Source organism: Solea senegalensis, linkage group LG17 (assembly GCF_019176455.1).
Source record: "Solea senegalensis isolate Sse05_10M linkage group LG17, IFAPA_SoseM_1, whole genome shotgun sequence".
Classification (NCBI taxonomy): domain Eukaryota; kingdom Metazoa; phylum Chordata; class Actinopteri; order Pleuronectiformes; family Soleidae; genus Solea; species Solea senegalensis.
In genome coordinates this window covers 3,511,305-3,532,971 of record NC_058037.1, presented here as the reverse complement: position 1 = coordinate 3,532,971, position 21,667 = coordinate 3,511,305, and the positions used below count along the sequence as shown (strand labels likewise).

At 43.7% G+C, this 21,667-nt stretch overlaps 1 protein-coding gene across 1 annotated transcript in view; it reads left to right on the top strand.

The window, feature by feature from the left end:
* The window catches only part of disp1 (dispatched homolog 1 (Drosophila)), a 95,676-nt gene extending 74,516 nt beyond the window's left edge, over positions 1–21,160 (top strand). Inside the window, exons 5-12 of the mRNA XM_044049330.1 lie at positions 13,460–13,489; positions 14,114–14,237; positions 14,388–14,515; positions 15,843–15,937; positions 16,709–16,806; positions 16,917–18,506; positions 18,607–18,870; positions 18,958–21,160. Coding sequence (XP_043905265.1) covers positions 13,460–13,489; positions 14,114–14,237; positions 14,388–14,515; positions 15,843–15,937; positions 16,709–16,806; positions 16,917–18,506; positions 18,607–18,870; positions 18,958–20,385 — 3,757 coding nt within the window. The 3' untranslated portion in view covers positions 20,386–21,160. The remainder of the gene's footprint in view (positions 1–13,459; positions 13,490–14,113; positions 14,238–14,387; positions 14,516–15,842; positions 15,938–16,708; positions 16,807–16,916; positions 18,507–18,606; positions 18,871–18,957) is intronic.
* The last annotated feature ends 507 nt before the right edge of the window (positions 21,161–21,667 follow it).

The following is a 21,667-nucleotide window of genomic DNA, read 5'->3' as shown; positions in this document are numbered from 1 at the left end:
TCAGTCCACCTCCCTAAATATTTATACACTCCCTTCTTCTCTCTCTCTCTCTCACACACACACATGCACAAACTTATTTCTAATAACCTGATAATTTGAGGTTATGGAGTCAGACAAGATGGTGTCAGATATCATTGTGATCTGCCTCAGGGCTGTGATTTGCCAGATTAGCCGAGGGATTACATCTGTGATCGCAGCACACTTACACATTTCACACACACACACTAATAAGTTGAAACATTAGCTCTTCGGGGGGGACCCTTTATGTGTGTTTCACAACAGGGGGGGATTTTCATGCCTCCGTTGTCAGCTTCACAAAACATTAATCCATTTATTGAGATTAACTCAATTTTGCCTGTGCTTCCTACATTTTCTATTTTGAGACGGATCAAAAGCCTCTGGGTCTTGGAAAGGGTGAGGCACAACTCAGCAGTTTTAATCATCTTAAAAAAAAAAAATACAGATTCAGTCATTCATTGTGTATCTGTCTCCTTCTCTCCCAGTGCGTCTGTTAAAAACATTAGGGACATGTCTGTGTCTCTGCTGAAAGATAAGCTCTCACAGCTATTTCATGTGTATTATTTAAGATCGGAAAGGCTGTCCTTGGGATGTCAGCTGTTTGGCCCGGGTCAGTTTGGTGTGTGCTGGCAGGTTTAAAGGCCTCAGGTGAAAGCTTTTAAGCTGCTGTGGAAATGGTTGGACCCTGTTGCCTCTGTGCTTTGGCCTGTTCTCTGAGAACCTTCCTGTAAGCTCTGAGTTTCAACCCACAGTGGAGTAAAAGTAGACGCTAAATTTAGCCACTTAGCCCCCCAACAATGGGGACTAGTTCTCTGATTCGACTTCCTTTTGGACGACAACCAAACACTGCTTTCGAGCAAAGTCCAGTGTATGCAATCCAGACGCCTTAATCTGGAGTTAAGTATGCACCCTTGGACCAGAGCTATAGTTTCAAGACTGTACTTGGGAATTTAAGTGCACACTTGTCGGTTGTTGGGGTCCAGAATGGGATTATGAGTAGTTTTAGGGCTTGTGTGTTTCAACTAACCTGCTTCTACCTGCACAAATGACCCCACGACAGCTCACTGCCACTCAACCATCCAGGGTCAGGTTGAGAATTTAACCTCACTCCCGGCTCTCCTGGAGCAAAGTGTTCCTGCCGCCTTCACCAGTACCTCCCGCAACACTTCTAGTTGTTTATGACGTCCACAAGTTTGGTTTATATTCATGCCTTTGCCTCCCTTCCTTCTTCCCTCCAACGCTGCCTAAGGAAAGGTCAGCTTTTATGATCGTGAGCGAGTGAGAAAAGTGTATTTGAAGGCGGCAGGTGGTTTGGTTGCTACGACACATGGGAGAAACTGTACGAAAACCTGGCAGCTCCAAAGCGCTGAGCGCTCCATCATGTGTCATTTTGCAACCTTTTATCAGTTGGATGGAGCCAAATATTTGATGCTGGACCATGTGACGATGTGCGCACCGTGTTGACCCTCCTGCGCTTCATGTGGTGCGCAGGCTTTTATTGTTATTCCTTTGTTGTTTTTGCCAAACAATATCAATTTCCAGATTTACCGTTTGTCTTGTATTCCTTTTTCCCTTGTTGCATTGCGTGCTTTGATCTCTTGCCTTCTGTAAGTCAACAGTGAGGGTGCATCTGTAAGTGATCTCTGTGCCCTGTAGTGTAGGGTGTCGTACGTTATCAGGTGTCTTGCCTGGTTTGTCTAGACTGGAACTTTTTGATGAGGTTGCTCCTCTACAGTACTTGTTAGGCCCAGGTCATCCTTTCACTTTCCATGTCTGCAGAGACCTGTTTCACATTTCTGTATTTGCATACAGCAGTGGTCTGCAACCTTTAGGATGAAGAGAGACATTTTTGTCCCCTCTCCACCCAAATAAAATTAATGTGGAGCTGCAAAACATATCACCCTGCCCATATATATATATATATATATTTAACATCATGTTTTTTTATATAGATATACTATATAATATGTTGTGAAGCACAACAAATTAAAACACTTTTATTTATCGCCTTGATCTTTAAATAACAGGTGTTAAAAATATTGCTTTTTTTTTTTTTTTTCAAAGCTACTAGGAGCCACTGCAGAGGGGCTGAAGAGCCACATGTGGCTCTAGAGCCCCAGGTTGCAGACCCCTGGCATACAGGCATGCAGTTCCACTCCTGCATACTGAATCTCATATTCTATTCCAGTAATGGCGATTTCCCGCCTGTAGTTTGTCCATTTTTGTGTCCTTTTTATTCTTTGAGGGCTGAGTATGTTTTAAGGTTACCGGGGGAACCGCCTCACATAATCTTGAGCAAGCGTCCATGGTTACCGTCTTCTTTGTTATGTCTTTTGACCAAAACAAGAGCTTGCCATAAATTGGACGTGAAAGTGTGTAAGGTCCACTCGGACTCAAACTGCAGTTGTGCTCGCATTCGCTAGGGTAGAGTCTGCATGTGCGGGCATGAAATTTGAGGGATGAAGAAAATGACTTCTGTGGACACATGGATGAGGAAAGTATGACCCAGGCCTTAATCTACTGTAGGTACTAAAGTTAGCGACAGATTTTAGATTTTGCTGTCAGTGAGATAAGTGGCGTGACATCAGCGTCATACAGCACCTCTTTTTTTCATGCTTGGTTTGTCGTTGAGCTTTGTATGTAGCTGACTGTCATGGGTGGAGCCTGTCTAGCTCCGCCCTGACCATACCCTACCATTTTAGGAAGGGTGCCAAAGAATGGAACAGTTGGGGCTGGTCATTTTTGGTCCTATTCCTAATAGAAATGCAACATATATGTACCACACTGTGCCAAACTGAGCCGTTCCATTTAGCTGAAACAGGGCTTCTCATAACGTGATTTTACCGTATACACGCAGACACAATCCTTTCACATCTGTTTGAGTTCCCCTCCAACTTGACTCATTTCACGGCATGCATACCTCTACACAGGATCAACAGAGGCAGGTCATATTGTCAGAAGGAGCCTTTTCTTCCCTCAGGCGAACTTTCATCACCTGCCTTTGACAGTTGAAGGCTTTTACACTAATATTTCAGGCATTTAGCTGAGTTTCTGCTTCAGAGCAAGTAATAATGAGTGTAACAGCAAATTAAGCTGCTGCACTCAATGTTATTTGTCTGTCACTGCAGAAATACCACAGAACAGACTAAATTACAATATCAGGGACATATAGAGATTTAGTGGAACACCAGTTTATACATGTTTTAAGCATTTACTGATATTTTTTGGGCCAAACAGCCAGTTAGTGGCACAACTGAGAAGCATATGTTATTGGTTCTCTAATACATGTTTTCTGCTCAGTTAGTGGAGTAAGGTTCTCATTGCTGCAGTTACTACCACAGTTACAACGCTTGTGGAGACCTACATACATAACATTTATAGTAACTGCCTAATGGGTTTCTTTTGAAAAATTACATTTGGAAAATTAAGATGTTGGTCAAGAGATTGCTCTTGTATTTCCTGCTTTCATTTGGTCTTCTTCTCTCTCTCTCTGGCTTTCCTTTACACCTCTCTTGTCTTGTCATATGGTATCATCCCTGAGTACGAAGCAAACCCCATAAAGATAGCCATCCCAGATCAAAGTCCCATGCTGTCCCATAAAGCACGATCAAAGCCTGAATTGAACACGGCATTGACATAATTTCTCATAAGCTGGCGGAGCAGCTAGTCCGGCCTCAGCTGCCGCTGTTGCTGCTGGCTGCTTAAAATTACCATCGCACTTTGAAGGGGATAAACTCCTACATGTGTCCAGACTGTGGCAACATGTATGTGGCTGTGTAGGGCTTAGTTGTCTTTCTTTTTTTTTTAGACTGTGCTGCTTTGTTAGAACTTGCAATATTCAATTATATAAAGTGAATGGATATTTGTTGCTTTGCAATAAAAAAGTTATACATTTTTGGGCTTTAGGTCGCAACTAACCATCTGTTTTCAAGCCTTTAATGGTCATTTAAGCATTGATCAGGTACCCAGCCACATTTCATTTGTAAGTCAGTATTGCATATCTAAATAAAAACCATAGAAACATGTTTATTTTAACTCCTAAAGTGTTGTGCTTTCCCTTTAAGAGAGGAAAGGCTCAGTGCATTCATCCTGAACAGGAGATGTTTGTCCCTGTGGCCTCAGGAGCCTCACAGGTAAAAGTGGTCCAATGTGAACAAGCCTTTCCTCTTCTTCCACATGAACTCACCCAAAACATCACCACCAAATCACTAAAATAACCGAACCAGATGCACCGCATGTAAGTCACTTGTCCAACAGCACAACACTTGCACACGTGAATTACTGGTTCTCAGTAATTCACGTGTTCATTCACTAGATGCTTTGAGGATCACCACTGTGCTTAAAGATAAGTAATTGACACAGAACATTAGAGTGTCATACTTAATAATTGAAATTAGCTTTAACCAAATTAGACCAGATTTAAACAAATTAAATGTATATTAACATTTGATACAAAAATGATAGATTTCCCCTACTTCCCTGGTCACCTTAGATGTTTTTACTTTAATTTAATTTTAATTTAATTTTTGTGAATTAATTAACTTATCAGTATATGAGTTAAAATCTTCCACATGTTGGATACTTAGGGCTGCACAGGTCTTGTCTCGTAGTCGCACGGACTCTTTAAAATAAAACTTGTTTTGAAAGCTACACGTCCTCTGATCTCCACATCAGGACAACAGCTGTGGACGTAGAAATACTTCAGACTTGTAGATATGATACGTGTTGAAAAACCTTTTGTGATTTTCTTTGACTCCAGGCCTTATATTCTCTAAGAGAAAAAAAAAGCTCACCTACAATAGTGTGTCACAATAGTTTGGTGCTTAATATGTGGGTACGACATTTTTAAAACGACGTGGTACATGCAGCAGATTGAGTTTGACATTTTTCAAAAACAAAAGTCAGGTTCAAACTAATTCCAGCTGGGATGATATTCATTCAAAGTAATTTTAATACAATCCACAGAACACACACTAGCAGCAGCAGCAGCAGCAGCCTGATCACTTTCTCCACCCCAAAAAAGGGGCGGAGAAAGTGCATCCAAATTTTCCAGTTCCACAGCGCCCAGTGTTTTTGGTGACATAGTTTTTATGAGAAGGCTGACAGGAGGCAGTGCAGTGTTTCTGTTGCTTTGTAATTCATGACATAAACAATATTTAAGACTTAATCTAGGAATGTTCCTGTGTTTTGACTCAGCCGTCATCATTGAGTCTGCTGCCCTCAGGTTTCCTGAATTCATCCCAGTCAAAATAGCTTCTAATTTACTTTTTGTCTCATGTCATCTTCATTAGATACAGTTGATCCAATGATCTCCTGAGGCCAGAGCCGCTGTCATCAGCAGCAGTATGACCCCGCAGTCATCATGTCCTCAGATGACCCACAAAAGCCACAGAAGAAAATACTGTAGATTGACTCTGTGTTATGTGATCAGGTAATAATAGAGTAAGAAAAGTTTGCCCTTTTGTAGTCCCTCTTTGTCTGTGCATGACATCAAAGAATTTGTCCGTGTTGGAAGTGGATCCGTGGCAACACAAGTATTGTGGCAGCAGTGTGTTTACTGTTTGTGGTATCTAGACGAAATTCCAATGATTGACAGTGAAATTCAAGTGACGATTTTTTAGCTTTGAAGTCACTTGAATTGGCTGAATGGGTCAGTATTCGTATCCCTTTTCGCCCTCGGGGACAGTTAATCACAAGCTGCGCTCATTCAAGCTCTGCAGCATTTCCAATCATTGTTTTCCGTTTGCTGTTTTTTTTTATATATATATATATAATTTTCAGCCAATTTGAACAATTCATGCATAAAAAAAACGTGTTTTTGATGTTTGATTTTTTTGTTGTTGTTGAAATATTAAACTTTGTCTGCGACTTTTTCCAGCGCTGATCATAGACAGGCAAGATAGAATGAGCAAAGAAAACAGCAAGGGTTCTCATTACTGAATGTAAACACATACTCAGACAGACACGCAGTGAGAGGTCACAGCGTTTCCAGTGAAATGCACGTATCATTGGCAAATTAGACTTGTTGCCTTCACTTAATTATTCAAACACTTCCTTTGATATAACACATTTTAATTCAAGCTGCTGTCAGCAAAGCAAACTTTTGTCCAGCTAAATGTCTCTTGCTTGCTGTTAGCATTCCCCTCCCTGCTCCTCATATCATGCACATTTTTAGTGCTATTGCCTTTTATTCTCTGACAAACAGCCTCACCCGACCGCCTCTTTTTGGAGTTGTATCTCCTGCCTGGATAAAGTCTTGTGGGATACCGTAAAATGTTCTACTAGATTTATTGTTGGAGCCTTGAGATTGACTAAGCAAACACTCTAGATCAGTGAGTGGTTTACTATATATGTTTGAAAATAGCAGATTTAAGTAATAGCTAAATCACTAATCTTGTTTTATTACAGTACCTTAGGTTTCAGAGAGGACACACTTTCTCAGATGAGAGGTGGGGCTCTGTGCTCGGCTGAGAAAGATGTTACTGTGTACTGCAGTTCACAAAGTTCTTTGGTTTTTTTGTGTCGGACCACGTTTCATCCACATTCCTGCTCCGTGTTCACTGCTGCATTAATCTTGTTGCACCACTTTATCAAGCAAAGGCCTGTGGGAGGAAGTGAAGGAGTCTTTGGTGCAGCAGCAGCAGGTGTAAACTATCAGTTCCACCATTGGAGGTCTTCTAGGAAACGCCCGCTGCTCTCTTTGACCACACATGACCACTTAAGGTTGGCTTGCTTGCAGTGGCACTGAGCCATGAAGTGTAAGGATTTTTGAATTTTCTGCCCAGGCACTTCCATTCATCTGGAATGAAGATTCCTACAGGCACCCCCCCTGGATTAGCACAATCCTTCCCTGTGCACAGCGCCGGGGCTGTGAACTTGAAATCTTAGAGGTGGGACAGCCCTAATAAAGGTGCCACACTGACTGACAGCTTGTAACTATTGGCTGCAGTGCTGAAGTCAAGTGTGGAATTTGTGCAGGTCCATATTTCACCTCCAAGAATTCAAGGGAATGGCAGGTGCAGCCAGAAAAGGCCATGATGAAGACCTCCCTCCCCCCCACACACACACAGACATGAGAGCCATATTTCACTGCTGTAGAATATAAACATGATAAAACTAGATTATAGGGTTGCTATGAAATTAATCAGCTGCTATTTACAAACCGTCTCTAGTTTAAGCTCAATATTTATGCTGTCTTTATCTCAGGCTGAACATAGTTCAAATTCTCTTTTGTGTCACAGTTAACGTGACATACGACAGCGTCAGAACCGGCACCAAAGGTGCTGGACGTTTTCACTTGTTCTGCAAAGTACAATGACAATGACGCCACTATGAATACAGCAGAATATCATACACGTTTCTAGGATTGTGAGATGAGGAGTGAGATGATGCACCTCCATCGTTCCTTTATTTCTGTGCATTTCCTCGATTCATTGAGTACTTGTTTGGTCCACAAAATGTCTGAAAGATTTAAAAAAATGCTTAAACCTCAAAAAAATGATGTTCTTAAATGTTATCTTCTCTACAAAATAAGATCCGAACAACCAAAATCTTAACAAAACCAAAATTCTGTAGTTTTAATGGTCTTCTTGTTAGAAGGTGCAAGAAAGCCATAAAAAAAAATCACATTTAAGAAGTGAAAAACTCGATCAAATCTATTATCAAAATAGTTGTTTATTAATTTAGTAATTGATTAATTGTTGAAGCCGGGATGCGGACAGCCTGAAAAAGTCTGATTTGATAAAAAAAAAAATCCAATTGCATGCAGTCCAAACACAGCCAAAGCATGGCATCACGTGTGTGGATGCTGAACAGAAAGATGCGTAGCAGAAGTTTCCTCCACTTACAGGCTGTCACCGTTCCTCTGTGCAAACACGCTTGTGTTTCCCTCCATGTGATAATGAGAGGAGAGTGTCCCCAGCTGACCTCTGTTGAAACTCTGTCTTTAAACAGCACGGCGTTGATCCGGTGTTCATTGGAGGCCGCGTTAGAAACGCGATGCCCCGAGAATCACTAACACTCACTCACTGATTAGATCCCAGAGGAATTTTTCCTCAAGAGTTCTAACAGTGATTTTGTCCTGCCACGTATGTGTGGTTTGAATGGTCTGAGGGAAGTGGAAGGAGATTGGGTTTGTAACCGGAGGGGCGCTGGTTCAAATCCCGGGACGAGTCAAAGGCTGGGAAGTCCCTGAGCAAGGTACCCAAACCCCCATTGCCTGCTGGGTGCAGATAAGTGCTGCCCACTGCTCATGTACCCAGTTTGTTAATTAATCATTGTCAAATCAAAACTGTCTATTGATTATTTTCTCAATTATCGATTGTGCTTGTTTGGTGCGGAAAATGTCGATTGATGTTCTCAAAAGTCTTTTAAAAGTTTGTTATTTGGAGAAAACAAACCAGAATATATTCCCATTTAATATTCCCACTTGTTTTATTAGTAAACACTGATTCAGTAATCAATAAATAATCAACTATTCGTTGGCAGCTGTACTGTAAAAGTAAGTTGTTTTTTATTGTTCTATGTTCCGTTAATTTTAAAAATGCAGTAGGTCTTTATTAAAGAAACATTCTTATTAATTTCTCATCCTTGCTTTAGAGTATAGTAGTTATTATTTAGATGGTGTCTCGTGTGGTAATACTCATTTCTGTAACAAAGTAAGTACTGAAATTAAAAAGTTGCTTCTCAAATCCAATCACCGTTGCAATTTATGGGAACAGGAAAAATAATCTAAAATAGATATTTTACACAAACTGTTTAAGCCTGGCAGCAATACAGCAGGAGATATGGAAAGCTTTTGGGTATTCCTGTCTTCCATAGATGCATTGCCTCAAAAAATATTGCGCCGTTAATGTCATTGTGATTAATTTTTAGTCCCTTACGCCACAAAACTTACTTATCCTGTTCTACATTTTGAATGATAGGGATTTTAGCCACAGCTTTATTAGTGTATTGTAGATATATACATATATATATATATATATATATATATATATATATATATATATATATATATATATATATACAGTATATACAGTTGTCATTCAACCATGTGTTCATTCAACTGCTTTCATTTCACACACCATTAGCTCTAATGCCACTGTACCCCTATGGGCCTATTTAATATTTACAGTCTTATTAATGTCATCCTAGCATACACACAGGCTCACTCTGGGGGATTGTTAATATCCGTCTCCGTGTTCTGCTTTAGCCGTGAGAGACCTTGTGTAAACACACACACACACACACACACACACAGAGTTGCACTTATCAGGAACAGTGGCGTGTTTTTTCTGCCTAACCGGCCTCATGATGTCATGTGGATGCGAGCGCTGGTAGCCTGGGCCTATTTCACGGCTTGGTCGAGCCTCTAATTGTGTGCAGTGTTCCAGCGAGGCACTAATCAGGGCGAGGCAGACCCAGCAGCCTGATGCTTGACACTAATTGCTCCTGCTTTAGACCTGAAGACCTCGGTCATGAAATATTTACCCGCCCATCTGTTGACAGTTAACCCCCTGTCTCTGATCCTGCAGATCCTGGCATGGTTATAGACTCATGTTCAATAACACACACACACACAGGTAGATGCACAATCATGAACAAGTATGGTAGCATTTATGAATCAGTCAATAATAATCTTTTATTTTGTTAAAGTAATGTTTTAAGTGAAATACTAGAGGGTGAAATTAAAAGAACAACTGCTACTATAATATATATGTATGTATGTATATATATATATATATATGTATATACATATGCATATGTGTATGTATATACGTGTATATATAGATATATAAGCTGTCACTCAAAATGACCCATCTCTTTCTCACACATACTTCATTTGCAGTTTTATTATTTATATAATCCATGAGCTGCGTCCACTAAAGGCTCAATTATACATGTTAAGAAAGATGAAAGTAAAATGCAAGTTGAAACCAGTTACGAGCATTGGCACCTGTAGAATTTCTTCTCTGTCCAGATAGAATTCTACAAATTTTGCTTCTTTACATGGAGCTCAGCTCGGGTTGCAAAAAGCATCAACAGTTCAGACAGATGTGTCACTAAATATAAAATAGTTTGAAGAAGGTGATATTTTTTGCCCAAATGGAGCCCATATATGGAAAACACTTACTCCCTACTTTCAATTATATTCATGCAACTCTTTCCCCTCTCATCCGTGTCTGTACGTACATTAGTCTGGTCATTAAAATCAGTGCAGAGAGCACTCGCTCCATCACTGTCTGTGCTGTGATCCGCCACCGCCATTTTGAAGTTCCCAGAGATTTCGCACACATCTCCCTGACCTTCATCCTCATCGGCGGCTGCACGGACGCACTTGTTCGCACTCAGTCGCCGAGTGCCTCTGTGTTCCTCTCCTCTGTCAGCACCGTGCTGAGTGAGCGGCCGGTGGTCTGTGTTTACCTTATTAATTAGCCCAGTGATCCAGAAACACTCTCCCTCTGGTAAATAGAATAACACTGAAAGGTTACTCGGGGCCTGGAGGAGAGGGTAAAGAAAATAAGAGGGAGGGCAGGAGCCAAGGAAAGGAAGAGAGACGAGTGCAAAGACTGAAAGAGAGGGAGAGAAAGTTGGAAAGCAAGTGTGCCGGCATTTTTAGTTTGCTTTAGAGCTGCTGTGAGTAAAAGTGATCAGAGTCGTGAGGAAACTGAGATGATTAGCACTCAACACTTCTAATCGTCTACCACACAACCACCTGGTTTTTTCTTCATTTATTTTTGAATTGCTGTGACGGTGCTGCATCTTTGCTTATTTTGTAGACAATGGACAGATTAATGGTAAATAAAATGTGTATTATGTACCAGAAAATGCTTCAAAAATATCCTGTGATTTGATAAATTATGGCTTTTTGACTGGACGGATCGTTGAGCGCTCTCATTTTATGTCGTTTCAAAGTCTGGGGCCCAGGTATGCTACGCATCTTTCCAGTTGGCTGAAGTAGATGCGGCAGATTGGGGCGCCGGAGACCAAAATTCAAAACAGACCTTTAGTAGACAAAGAGATGTGCCTGAGAGCTCTTTTATGATTCCATTCCAACTATTTCCAATAACTCACCTCCTCCATTTTGGGCCACATCACTGTCCTGAGGTCTGCAGGATCAGGCCATACATGGAGAACTGAGAGAGAGCGAGAGTGCATTGAAAAGAAAATGTATTAGCAATACGTAGTTTTCCCTTGGCCACTGCTTCAAAGAACGGCTGGTTTTCATTAGGCCTTGTTGGTTTAAACCAGGTTAGAGGTCATTTTGAAAGAGAAACTAATTTTTTAACTCATGAATAATTCAGTATTTAGTCGTATGGACAATGGTCTTGAAGCTAGAATCCAAAAATGATGACGAAAACTTCCACATACATGAGATATACAGTGTATATATGTATATATATTAGCTCTTAAGGACCTTTTCTGGCATCAACCAAAACCTGGTCCTTTTTGAAGAACTGGTCAGGGTTTAGGGCTTAGATTTGAATTGTGGTTAGGTTAAGGTTAGTGTGAGGCATTAACTGGTTATAGTTAGGGTTAAGTATAATGCACTGAGGAATAGCCGTGTAAACCTCTGTGTGTGTGTGTGTGTGTGGACTGCGTTCTAAACCTGTGCCACTTTACATCTGGCTGTCATGTTAATGTGTCCAGTGAAACTTTAAAGTGGATTTGCCGCCATAACACCACCCACCCCACCCCACCCCCATGAGGTAGAATTCCTTTCCAATAGCTCCAGTTATTTTGTGCTTCCTATTACCACTAATTACAACATTGTGAGCATTTTTACTTTGATGGCAAAACAACCTAGAATGCAACATCGTCCTCTTTGGCCTCTCTTGGCCCCGATTGCTCAAATGACCTGAATGATCCGGCTGTGGCAGAGACTGAACTCAATCTTGTTCCTTGGTTCCAAGGGATCCTATAAAACCTGGAAAGGATATGGAATTTAAAATCACATTTTCCTGGCCTGAAAAAAAATAAGGTTTTGCAAAGAGGTTAATGGTTGCACTTTGAGCAAGATGATTTCACTTTGTTGTTTGGGTTATCGGCAAATGAGATGATTCTTGTGTTGTATTTGCACACATGGCCTGCAGACTGCAGCTGCTCCGGGATGAGAGCTTTGATTTCGCTCTACCTTAGCAACAGAAGCTTCATTTGATGTTTGATGGTCACAATTCATTCAAAAAAAATTTTGTGTGGCACATTTTGATATTGATTTTTCCTTATTATTCATTCATTCATAGACATTCGTGGTCCTGACAGTTTGGCTCAACGTTTATTTGAAGGCAAGGTTAAAAAAAAAATCCATGAAAGTTGTTTTGTTTACAGTAAAATGAAAATATCTGGTGTGAATAGAAAGTAGAGCTGTCAATTATGGTTAAAAAAAATCTTATTTCCATTATTTTTTGACAGATATTTGCGATATCATAATTGTGATTTCATAATTGGGCTGTTGAATTATTGCAGACCTGTTTTAATCATGTTTTGTCACACATTTTACCTAAGTCTTAATAATAGTCTTTGAATTTGCGTATTTAACACTTGACGTTTGCCAGTTTGAGGGTATATCACACTTGTCCCTCTGCATGCTCCTCACATGTGACGCCTTTATCCCGTATCATCTCCTGCGGCCCTGCTGTGACCACGTAGCCTTATCTGATTGTCCTTTTTCCTCTTCCCTCCTCTTAAACCTCCCCCCGACTTGGTCCGCTACTGTGCACAGCATACCGGACGCTGGTGTATTACTCCCAGGAGGAGCTTAACGAGAAGTCCAGGCTTCATATACGTGTGTGTGTGTGTGTGTGTGTGTTTATCTCAGTATCTAAAGGCCGGGTTCATCAGTGGAGCCGTAGCTTGTGTGGCCGTATGTGTGAGTTTTGACTGATTTTATTGCGGTGGAGTGCTCCTCATGTAGTTTCCCTGGGTGTAGATTTAGATGGAGGAATGCTGTTAAACAGTTATTGGGAGCATTTGGGGCTTCACTGGCTCAAGCTGTCATCTTCCTCAGATTTGATTTGGGATCAGTGATAAATCCTCCAGGGATCACTTTGGAGCCAGGCTGGAATTTCTGGTCCGTGTCAAGCGTGTATTGTAAATGTTTATTTTTAGCGTGTCGACCGAAGTTGCCTGTGTGTGGCACATGTGTTTCAGTAACACACAAGTAAGATTGTGTGTCATGCTTTGAAAGGATTTAGGAAAGAGTATTATGGTAAGTTCACTGAAAAATACTTTTGACAGGCATGTGGATTTTAATGGTTTCAGTGGTCTAGTACCCAGTGTGTGTATCCTCCTTCTGCTGCTGCTGCTGCTGCTGGATAAAGAAAAGATCAGCAGATCATGAAGTTGTCCAGTTTTTCCTCAGAAAGCCTATTTTCACATTGCGTTGTTGCTTTTGACTTTGGAAAGTATAAACCTGATTTATCTCCCTCTTTTTGTTTTTCAGCCCTGCAAGGCCCTTTCGTTTCCCCAAAAGGTATGACCTGCCAAAAACACTTTCTCTTCTGTTGATGTTCTGGATTGCTCAGCTCTCTCTTCCTCCTCCTCCTCCCTTTCTTCCTGACAGCCATCCGTCACCACACTTGTGGAGCTATCATTCCTCAGTAGTGAGTCATGAGAATAATCGATGGGAGTTTGTGAACCTGGCCTTTGTTAGGGGGTGGAGTGGCTCAGTGGTTAAGACCCTGCCTTGTGTACCAAAGACATCATGGTCGCAAGTTCGATTCCACCCCTGGCTAATTGTACTTGATTCCATTGTAAGTCGCTTTGGATAAAAGCGTCTGCTAAATGACATGTAATGTAATGTAATGTAATGTTACCCAGCCGTTCAGATCCTCTTCATTTCTTCATGATGCTGCAGTAAATGCTGGGCTGTTTAATAGAGGATTAAGGCCGTAAAAGAGGTTTGGGGGTTAGAAAATAGTGCATACATTCAGATTGGGACACAGTGTCACTAAAAGTAAAAGTACTGCTTATTAACGATATGCATGAAGCAGGAACACGTCGGGATATCGTGTATTTAATATTTTTACGCTGCTTTTTCATGTCTCAGTTTTGTTTTTTCTGTCTCGGCTAAGTGTAAGTGTCCTCCTTGTTCCAGCTATGCTGAGCTGATAGCTGATTGGCCGGTGGTAGTGCTGGGAGTGTGCACAGTGCTCATCGTGGTGTGTGCCCTCGTGGGCATCCTGGTGCCTGACCTGCCTGATTTCTCTGACCCACTGCTGGTGAGTGCAGCCTCAAACCAAAGCTTCCAAATAACCAGCCCCATCGTAGAAGTGTTTTAAAGTTTCATTTTGAATTGTAAAAATACTGCTTACTTAACTTACCCTGTCCCCCCTCCCCCCCTCTCTGTCTCTCTCTCTCTCTTCCCAAAGGGTTTTGAACCTCGGGGAACTGCTATAGGCCAGCGACTGGTCACATGGAACAACATGATTAAGAACACAGGCTACAAAGCCACGCTGGCCAACTACCCTTTCAAATACGCTGATGAACAGGCCAAAAAGTAACTATTGTTTTGTCATTCAAGGTTTTGTGACATTAAAAAGTGGTGAGAGTAATGTTTATGAACAGGAAGTTATGTTTTGGTGAGCACTGATAAATTCCCCCCCCCGCATTTTTTGACAATCAATTAATCAATCAAACCGTTTTTTGTAAACCTAATGCCCATAATACTAATAATTGCCTTGCTCCAGGGGAGGGTGGGAGACAGAGGTTAGTGGGGGAGGAGGGGGCCACAGGAGTTGAGGGACACTGTTGACGGATGCGCTGAAAAGTCTGAATCCCCTCCTGAAAGAAAAGGGGGGCGATGTAAAGATCTGTCCGTCCACAAGGTCATCGTGTGTCCTGTCAGTGGGACTCTGCTCGCTAATCAAGGGCACGTCTTTACATGTTAATCTCTTTCCTCCGTCTGTCCCCGTGTCTGTCATCTCTGCCTCTCCATCTTTTCTGTGTCTTCCAGGATGCCTGCAGATGAGCGTAAACTCTATTATGTGAAGCATATTCTCACAGTGTAGCACTTCTATGAGATCACAACACCCCTGAGTCAGATTTTTAACTTCCTGATAAGAAAACGGATCCTCTGCAGCTGCAGCCTGCATTTTCAGCCCGTCTGTCTCCTGCTGTCTTTGTCTTCCTCTCTGTCTCGCTCCACGTCTGTCTGCAGATGTAATTGTGTACCTGTGCGTACGTCAGCGAGCATCCCTACGTCGTCCCCTTTATCTTTCAGCCCTTCAGTCTCTCTCTGACGGCAGCGTTGCTTTGCCTTTTCCTGCTTGTGGCTCAGGATGTGCCCACTATGATTGTGAGGACACTCAAGGACATAATCCCTAAACCAGGTTTTAACCCTCAAAGCCCTCAAAGGACCAGCAAAAATGTCCTCAAAACCGTAGAGAGGCATACAAACACTCACCACACTTCAGGGACATTATTTGGATTATTATAATAATGACAGGAAAATCGTTTATCTGATTTCGGAGACAACAGCAATTACTGCTGCTTATTCCATCGCTGAGCTTCAAACCCGTTTCCCTCAGTTTGTATCAAGCCAGGTTTTGCTGCAGGAGACAAAAGAGCATCTCTATTCACTGTTAGCTTGATTTCGAGTGTTAAATCCCCTTTTTCAGCGGGTATTTTCAACTAATTTTTCATATTTTACAGTGATTATTTATATAACATACATTCTTACAATGAAACAGAGAAACTGTAAAAAGGACTCAAGCTCAAAGGATAAAAAATACATTGTGAGGACTCTTGAGTCACTCTTACCTACAGTTTTTTTTACTCTTTTAACATTATTATTGTTTGCATTAATCTGTATTATTATTTTACAGTCACCAAGAGCCCAGGTGGGTTGAAGACCACTTCGACAGAGACAAACGACAAGCAGAGTGGGACTTCAGCAAGGAGTTCTTCTGTGATGTGCCTGGTAAGTTATACCAACACAATCTCAACCGCAGTATGGGTAAAATGTAATGAAAGATGACACAACTAATCCCTATACACAACTCCCAAACACGTATGTGATGATTTAAGAAGTCATACAGTAGATAAGCTACATTACAAATTATTATTAGTGTAACAGTGGATTCGTATAACTGCCTACAAACACAGCCCAGACTTCTTCTTCCTTTTCCTTTTTTGGCTCCTCACTTAAGGGGTCGCCACAGCGGATCATCTGCCTCCTTCTTGCCCTGTTCCTTGTGTCCTCTTCTGTTCTCATGTCCTCCTTCACAACATCCATGAACCTCCTCTGTAGGAGTTGAAGCCCCAGGCTACGCTGTGTTAAATCAGAGGCGTCTGGCGTGACACGGCTTCACGAAAATCCACACTTTTGATCAAAACGACTGATTTTCTGTGGATTATTTCACTTTAAAAATCTGTCGTAAAGACAGTTGACTAGGGATAATGATAATACATTTTATTTGTAACGCACTTTATATTCTAAAAAAAATAATCCCAAAGTGCTACAGAAGCAATCAAAAGGAGTTTTTAAACAAACAACAACAGTCAAGAGTAGCAAGAAACAGTAGTAAAAACAAAAAACAATTACAGATTAAAGGATTTTGGTCTCCAAGTGTGCAGGTTTTAGTCTTGTGGGGGAGAAGTCTGTAACTGTTGGAGGGTTCTGTGTCTGGGCTCCGCCTCCTTTTGCACGTTGTATTCTATCCTCTCATACAAACACACCTTCTGTACGCAGGTGACAGTTACTCCAGACTGGTGTTTACGTCGGCTGAGGGGAAGAACCTGTGGAATATTCAGGCCATCAAATCAATGTGCAATCTGGACAACACCCGGGTATGTATGTGGGACAGCACAGACCTCGGTCGACCTCGCATTAGTAGCCATGATTCGCTTCTGTCTTTTAAATCCCTGTGTGCATTAACTGTTTGTCCTCATGTCCTCAGGTACGGTCGCACCGTGACTATTGGAGTCTTTGTCAGCGCACAAATGACGCCTCCTGTTGCCCCAGCTGGACTCTGGGTAACTACATTGCGGTCCTCACCAACAGGTCGTCCTGCCAGAAGATCACCGAGCACGATGTGTCGCACACACTCAAGATCCTACGCTCATGTGCCAAGTACTACCACAATGGCACACTGGGCCCCGACTGCTGGGACATGGCCCTGAGACGGAAGGACCAGCTGAAGTGTGGCAGTGTTCCACGGAAGTGCACCAAGTACAACGCCGTCTACCAGATCCTTCACTTCCTGGTGGACAAGGACTTCCTCAGTCCCAAAAGCCTGGAGTATCCTCCTCCCGTGCTCAAGTACAGCATGCTCTTCTCGCCCACAGAGAAAGGAGAGTCCATGATGAACATTTACTTGGACAATTTTGAGAACTGGAACTCGTCGGATGGCATCACGACAGTCGCGGGCATCGAGTTCGGCATCAAACACGACCTCTTCCAGGACTACCTTCTCACAGACACGGTGTACCCCGCCATTGCCATTGTGATCGTCCTGTTGGTCATGTGTGTGTACACGCGGTCAATTTTCATCACACTGATGACAATAATTGCCATCATCAGCTCCCTGATTGTGTCTTACTTTCTCTACCGCATGGTCTTCAACTTTGAGTTTTTCCCCTTCATGAACCTCACGGCTCTCATCATCCTCGTGGGCATCGGCGCAGACGACGCCTTTGTGCTTTGCGACGTGTGGAACTACACCAAGTTCGACAAACCCAACGCGGAGCTGTCGGAGACGGTCAGCGTGACCCTGCAGCACGCCGCTCTCTCGATGTTTGTCACCAGCTTCACCACCGCCGCAGCTTTTTACGCCAACTACGTCAGCAACATCACCGCCATACGCTGTTTCGGCATCTACGCTGGCACTGCCATTTTGGTCAACTTCATCCTCATGGTGACGTGGCTCCCGGCTGTGGTGGTGCTACACGAGCGCTACCTGCCCAACATGTTCACCTGCTCGAAGCCTCCGCACCAGCAGGGAGGTTTCTGCACCCGCACGTTCTGGGCCGGTCTTTGTCAGAAGGCCAGCAAATGCCTGTTTACCGTCTCTGAGGCATCTCGGATCTTCTTTGAGAAGGTGCTACCCTGCATTGTCATCAAGCTGCGCTACCTCTGGCTCTTCTGGTTCCTTGCCATCACAGTGGGCGGGGCCTATGTAGTCTGCGTCAACCCAAAGATGAAGCTCCCGTCTCTGGAGCTGGCAGAGTTTCAGGTGTTCCGATCCTCTCACCCGTTTGAGCGCTATGACGCCGAGTACAAGAAGCTTTTCATGTTCGAGAGGGTCCATCACGGTGAGGACCTCCACATGCCAATAACTATCATCTGGGGTGTGACCCCTGTGGATAACGGGGACCCCCTGAACCCCAAAAACAAGGGAAAGCTGATGTTGGACAGCAGCTTCAACATTTCCAGTCCAGCGTCTCAGCTGTGGATCCTCAACTTCTGTCAGAAACTGAGGAACCAGAGTTTTGTCTTCCAGTCAGAGGAGCAGGACTTTACCAGCTGCTTCATTGAGACTTTTAAACAGGTCAGTACTGCATGTACAACAACTGTCCGTACATTTTTAAGTAAGTTAAACAATTCTGTCTCTGTTCTTACATTCTTAATCTTACATTTTTTTTTAACAGTGGATGGAGAACCACGACTGCACAGAGGGCTCTGTCTACCCCTGCTGCAGTCAGTCCACCTTCCCCTACAAGTCCGACGTCTTTGAGTTGTGCATCAAGAGAGCCATTATGGAGCTGGACCGGAGCACTAACTACCATCTGGACAGCAGGACCCCCGGACCCCGCTTTGATATCAATGACACCATCAGAGCCATAGTGTTGGAGTTCCAGAGCACCTATCTCTTCACTCTGGCTTATGAGAAGATGTACCACTTTTACCTCGAGGTAGGGCCCTTGGTGCTTCACAGTATGGAGATGTTCAGATGTGTTTGCTGCTTCGAGTCTCCTGACGTGATTGTGTTTTCGGTTTAGGTGGATGCCTGGATTGCAGAGGAGCTGCGTTACGCCCCCACGGGCCTGAGTCACGGCTGGTTTGTCAGCAACCTGGAGTTTTACGACCTGCAGGACAGTCTGTCCGATGGCACCCTGGTTGCCATGGCGCTGTCGGTGGCCGTGGCTTTCAGTGTCATGCTCCTGACCACCTGGAATGTCATCATCAGTCTGTACGCCATCCTCTCAATCGCCGGCACCATATTTGTAACGGTGGGCTCCCTGGTGCTTCTGGGCTGGGAGCTGAACGTCTTGGAGTCCGTCACCATTTCCGTGGCAGTGGGTCTGTCAGTGGACTTCGCAGTCCACTATGGTGTGGCTTACCGGCTCGCTCCAGAGCCCGACCGCGAGGGGAAGGTGATCTTCTCCCTCAGTAGCATGGGCTCCGCGATTGCAATGGCTGCACTCACCACCTTTGTAGCCGGAGCCATGATGATGCCCTCGACTGTATTGGCTTACACACAGCTGGGCACATTTATGATGCTGATCATGTGCATCAGCTGGGCCTTTGCCACCTTCTTCTTTCAGTCCATGTGCCACTGCCTTGGACCTCAGGGTAAATGTGGCCAGATTCCGCTGCCCAAGTGGATGCACTGTCCGGCTTTCCCCGTGGACACGTCTGAAAACGCCTCCGCTCCAGGGAAAAGCTCCGGCCAAGCAAAGTACCAGCTGGACAGCAGGGGTGGGCAGGCGGAACACTACGAGTTAGAGCCACTGGCGTCCAGTCAGAAAAGCGAGGACAAACCTCGAGAGGAGCAGGAGGCCTGTGCTCGGCTTTATAATGGAATCCCCCCTCAACACAACGCCCTGTACTCGCACATCCATTACAAGAATAGAAGTGAGACTGGCAGATCCAGCTCTGAGAACGGGTTTGTCAGGTGCCAGTACTCTCAAAACACAAACTGCACGTGTGGGGACTCCTCCCCTCCTCACCTGCCACAGCAGTTGCCCCCGCACACCTGCACTCAGCCTCCACAGGACTCCACTTCCTGTCCTCCCACCCCTCAGCTCTTTCCTCGCTCAGGAAACACACCGTCGTGCAAACAAAATACTTCCGTCTTACCTCCAAACCTGGACCCGGTCTACACACACATGGAGTGTCGCATGCACTATATACACTGTCACCCCGCCCACTTCCACCACTGTTCCCAGGGCAGAGTGGCGCCCAGGCAAGGACCTGTGCACAGCTGCCATCTCAGGAAGTACTGCGTCCATACTGCAAACCTGCAGGCGGCTTCAGCACGAGAACAGCAGTCCACAGGACCAGATCCAGCCTCTGGTCCAGAGTCTACGGGACAGGAAGAAAATCATAGACCTCAAATAAGTCAGTCGACTCACTCTCAGTGCCCCTCCCCCTCGCCGGACTCACCGCACACAGCTTGTCCTGAGAGACAGAAGGTGAGGGACTGAGTCCATTGTTGTGGTGATAACCATGTATCCGCCACGACCACAGAAACAGCAACGCACATGGATGCTTGTTGTAAAATCCCTGGCAACCAGGAGAAGCTCCAAAAGTATTCCCGTCACACGGGAGCAAAGTGTCAAAGAAGAGTGCGAGCGAGCGAGCGAGCGAGCGTCCTCCGCCTCGCCAAAGAAGCTCTGCTTGTTTTAACAGGACGTTTGAAAGTGAAGTGGAATTCAGTTTCAGAGTTTAACTTGCCAAAAAGTGCCTCCTAATCCAAATAAACACTTACCCCCCTCCCCCCCGTGAGAGCTTATGTCGGCGATAAATAAAAACCTAGTAATTATTAAAGAAGAAAAGGAATGACACATTCAATGTCTCAGTGTTTGTTTGCTGACCAAGTGCCTCAGTGTGTTTCATACAACGTGCCACATTATGTTTTAGATTTCTTCGCTAAAGCTCCGTCACGATCAGTTTTGTCGTCTCCTCTCGCTCGTTCTTGCAGACTTCAGTGTTCGCCGCACGGCAGCCGACGTTTGCACCGACAGGAAACCGTGCAGTTAATATGGTGACGTGTGTGCGATCAGGATTACATGTTGTCAGGTATCACCACACCGTCTTCGACAACAACACAAAAAAAAAAGAGAAAAACAACACGTTACATGTTTACAAGCTGAAGAAAACACTTTTTGTTGTTGTTTGTATTTTATGGGAGCTCGTGTTCAAGTCGCCACATGCCTCAGATAAAAAGATGTATGATTAAAGTGTTATTTTTTATCACCAGTCCAGCTGTCTGCTATTGTCTGCTCTGTGTGCGCACACATACACATGCAGCACACACACACACACACACTCAGGCTATACAATGAGGTGAGGCTCAGTTGACAGTTGTGTAATCGCTGTGATAATAACGGTGTTCACCTGTTTCATTGTCTCATAACTGCTGGCGCCTGCACTCGTATCTGTTACCTCTGGCCTGAGGTCGCTGCCTGGATTTAAACAGGATCATGTAAACTTTATTTACACAAGACGAGGAGATCGGGTTTTATTACTGACTCGGATACGGAAGCTCGTTTTCAGGATTTCTACTCGAGGACTGTTCAAGTTTGAAAACGGGTGTGAGAACGAACTCAGTATATGAGGTCGACCGTTGATTTAAAAAACACATTTTATTTCTTATCCGTTAAAGCAGAAATGTGCATGTCTGGTCGCTGGTTTGCCTTTTTCCTCTATGGAGCTCCCCCTACAGAGTACATATTTTTATGACATCACTGTAAATATTCCTCCCTC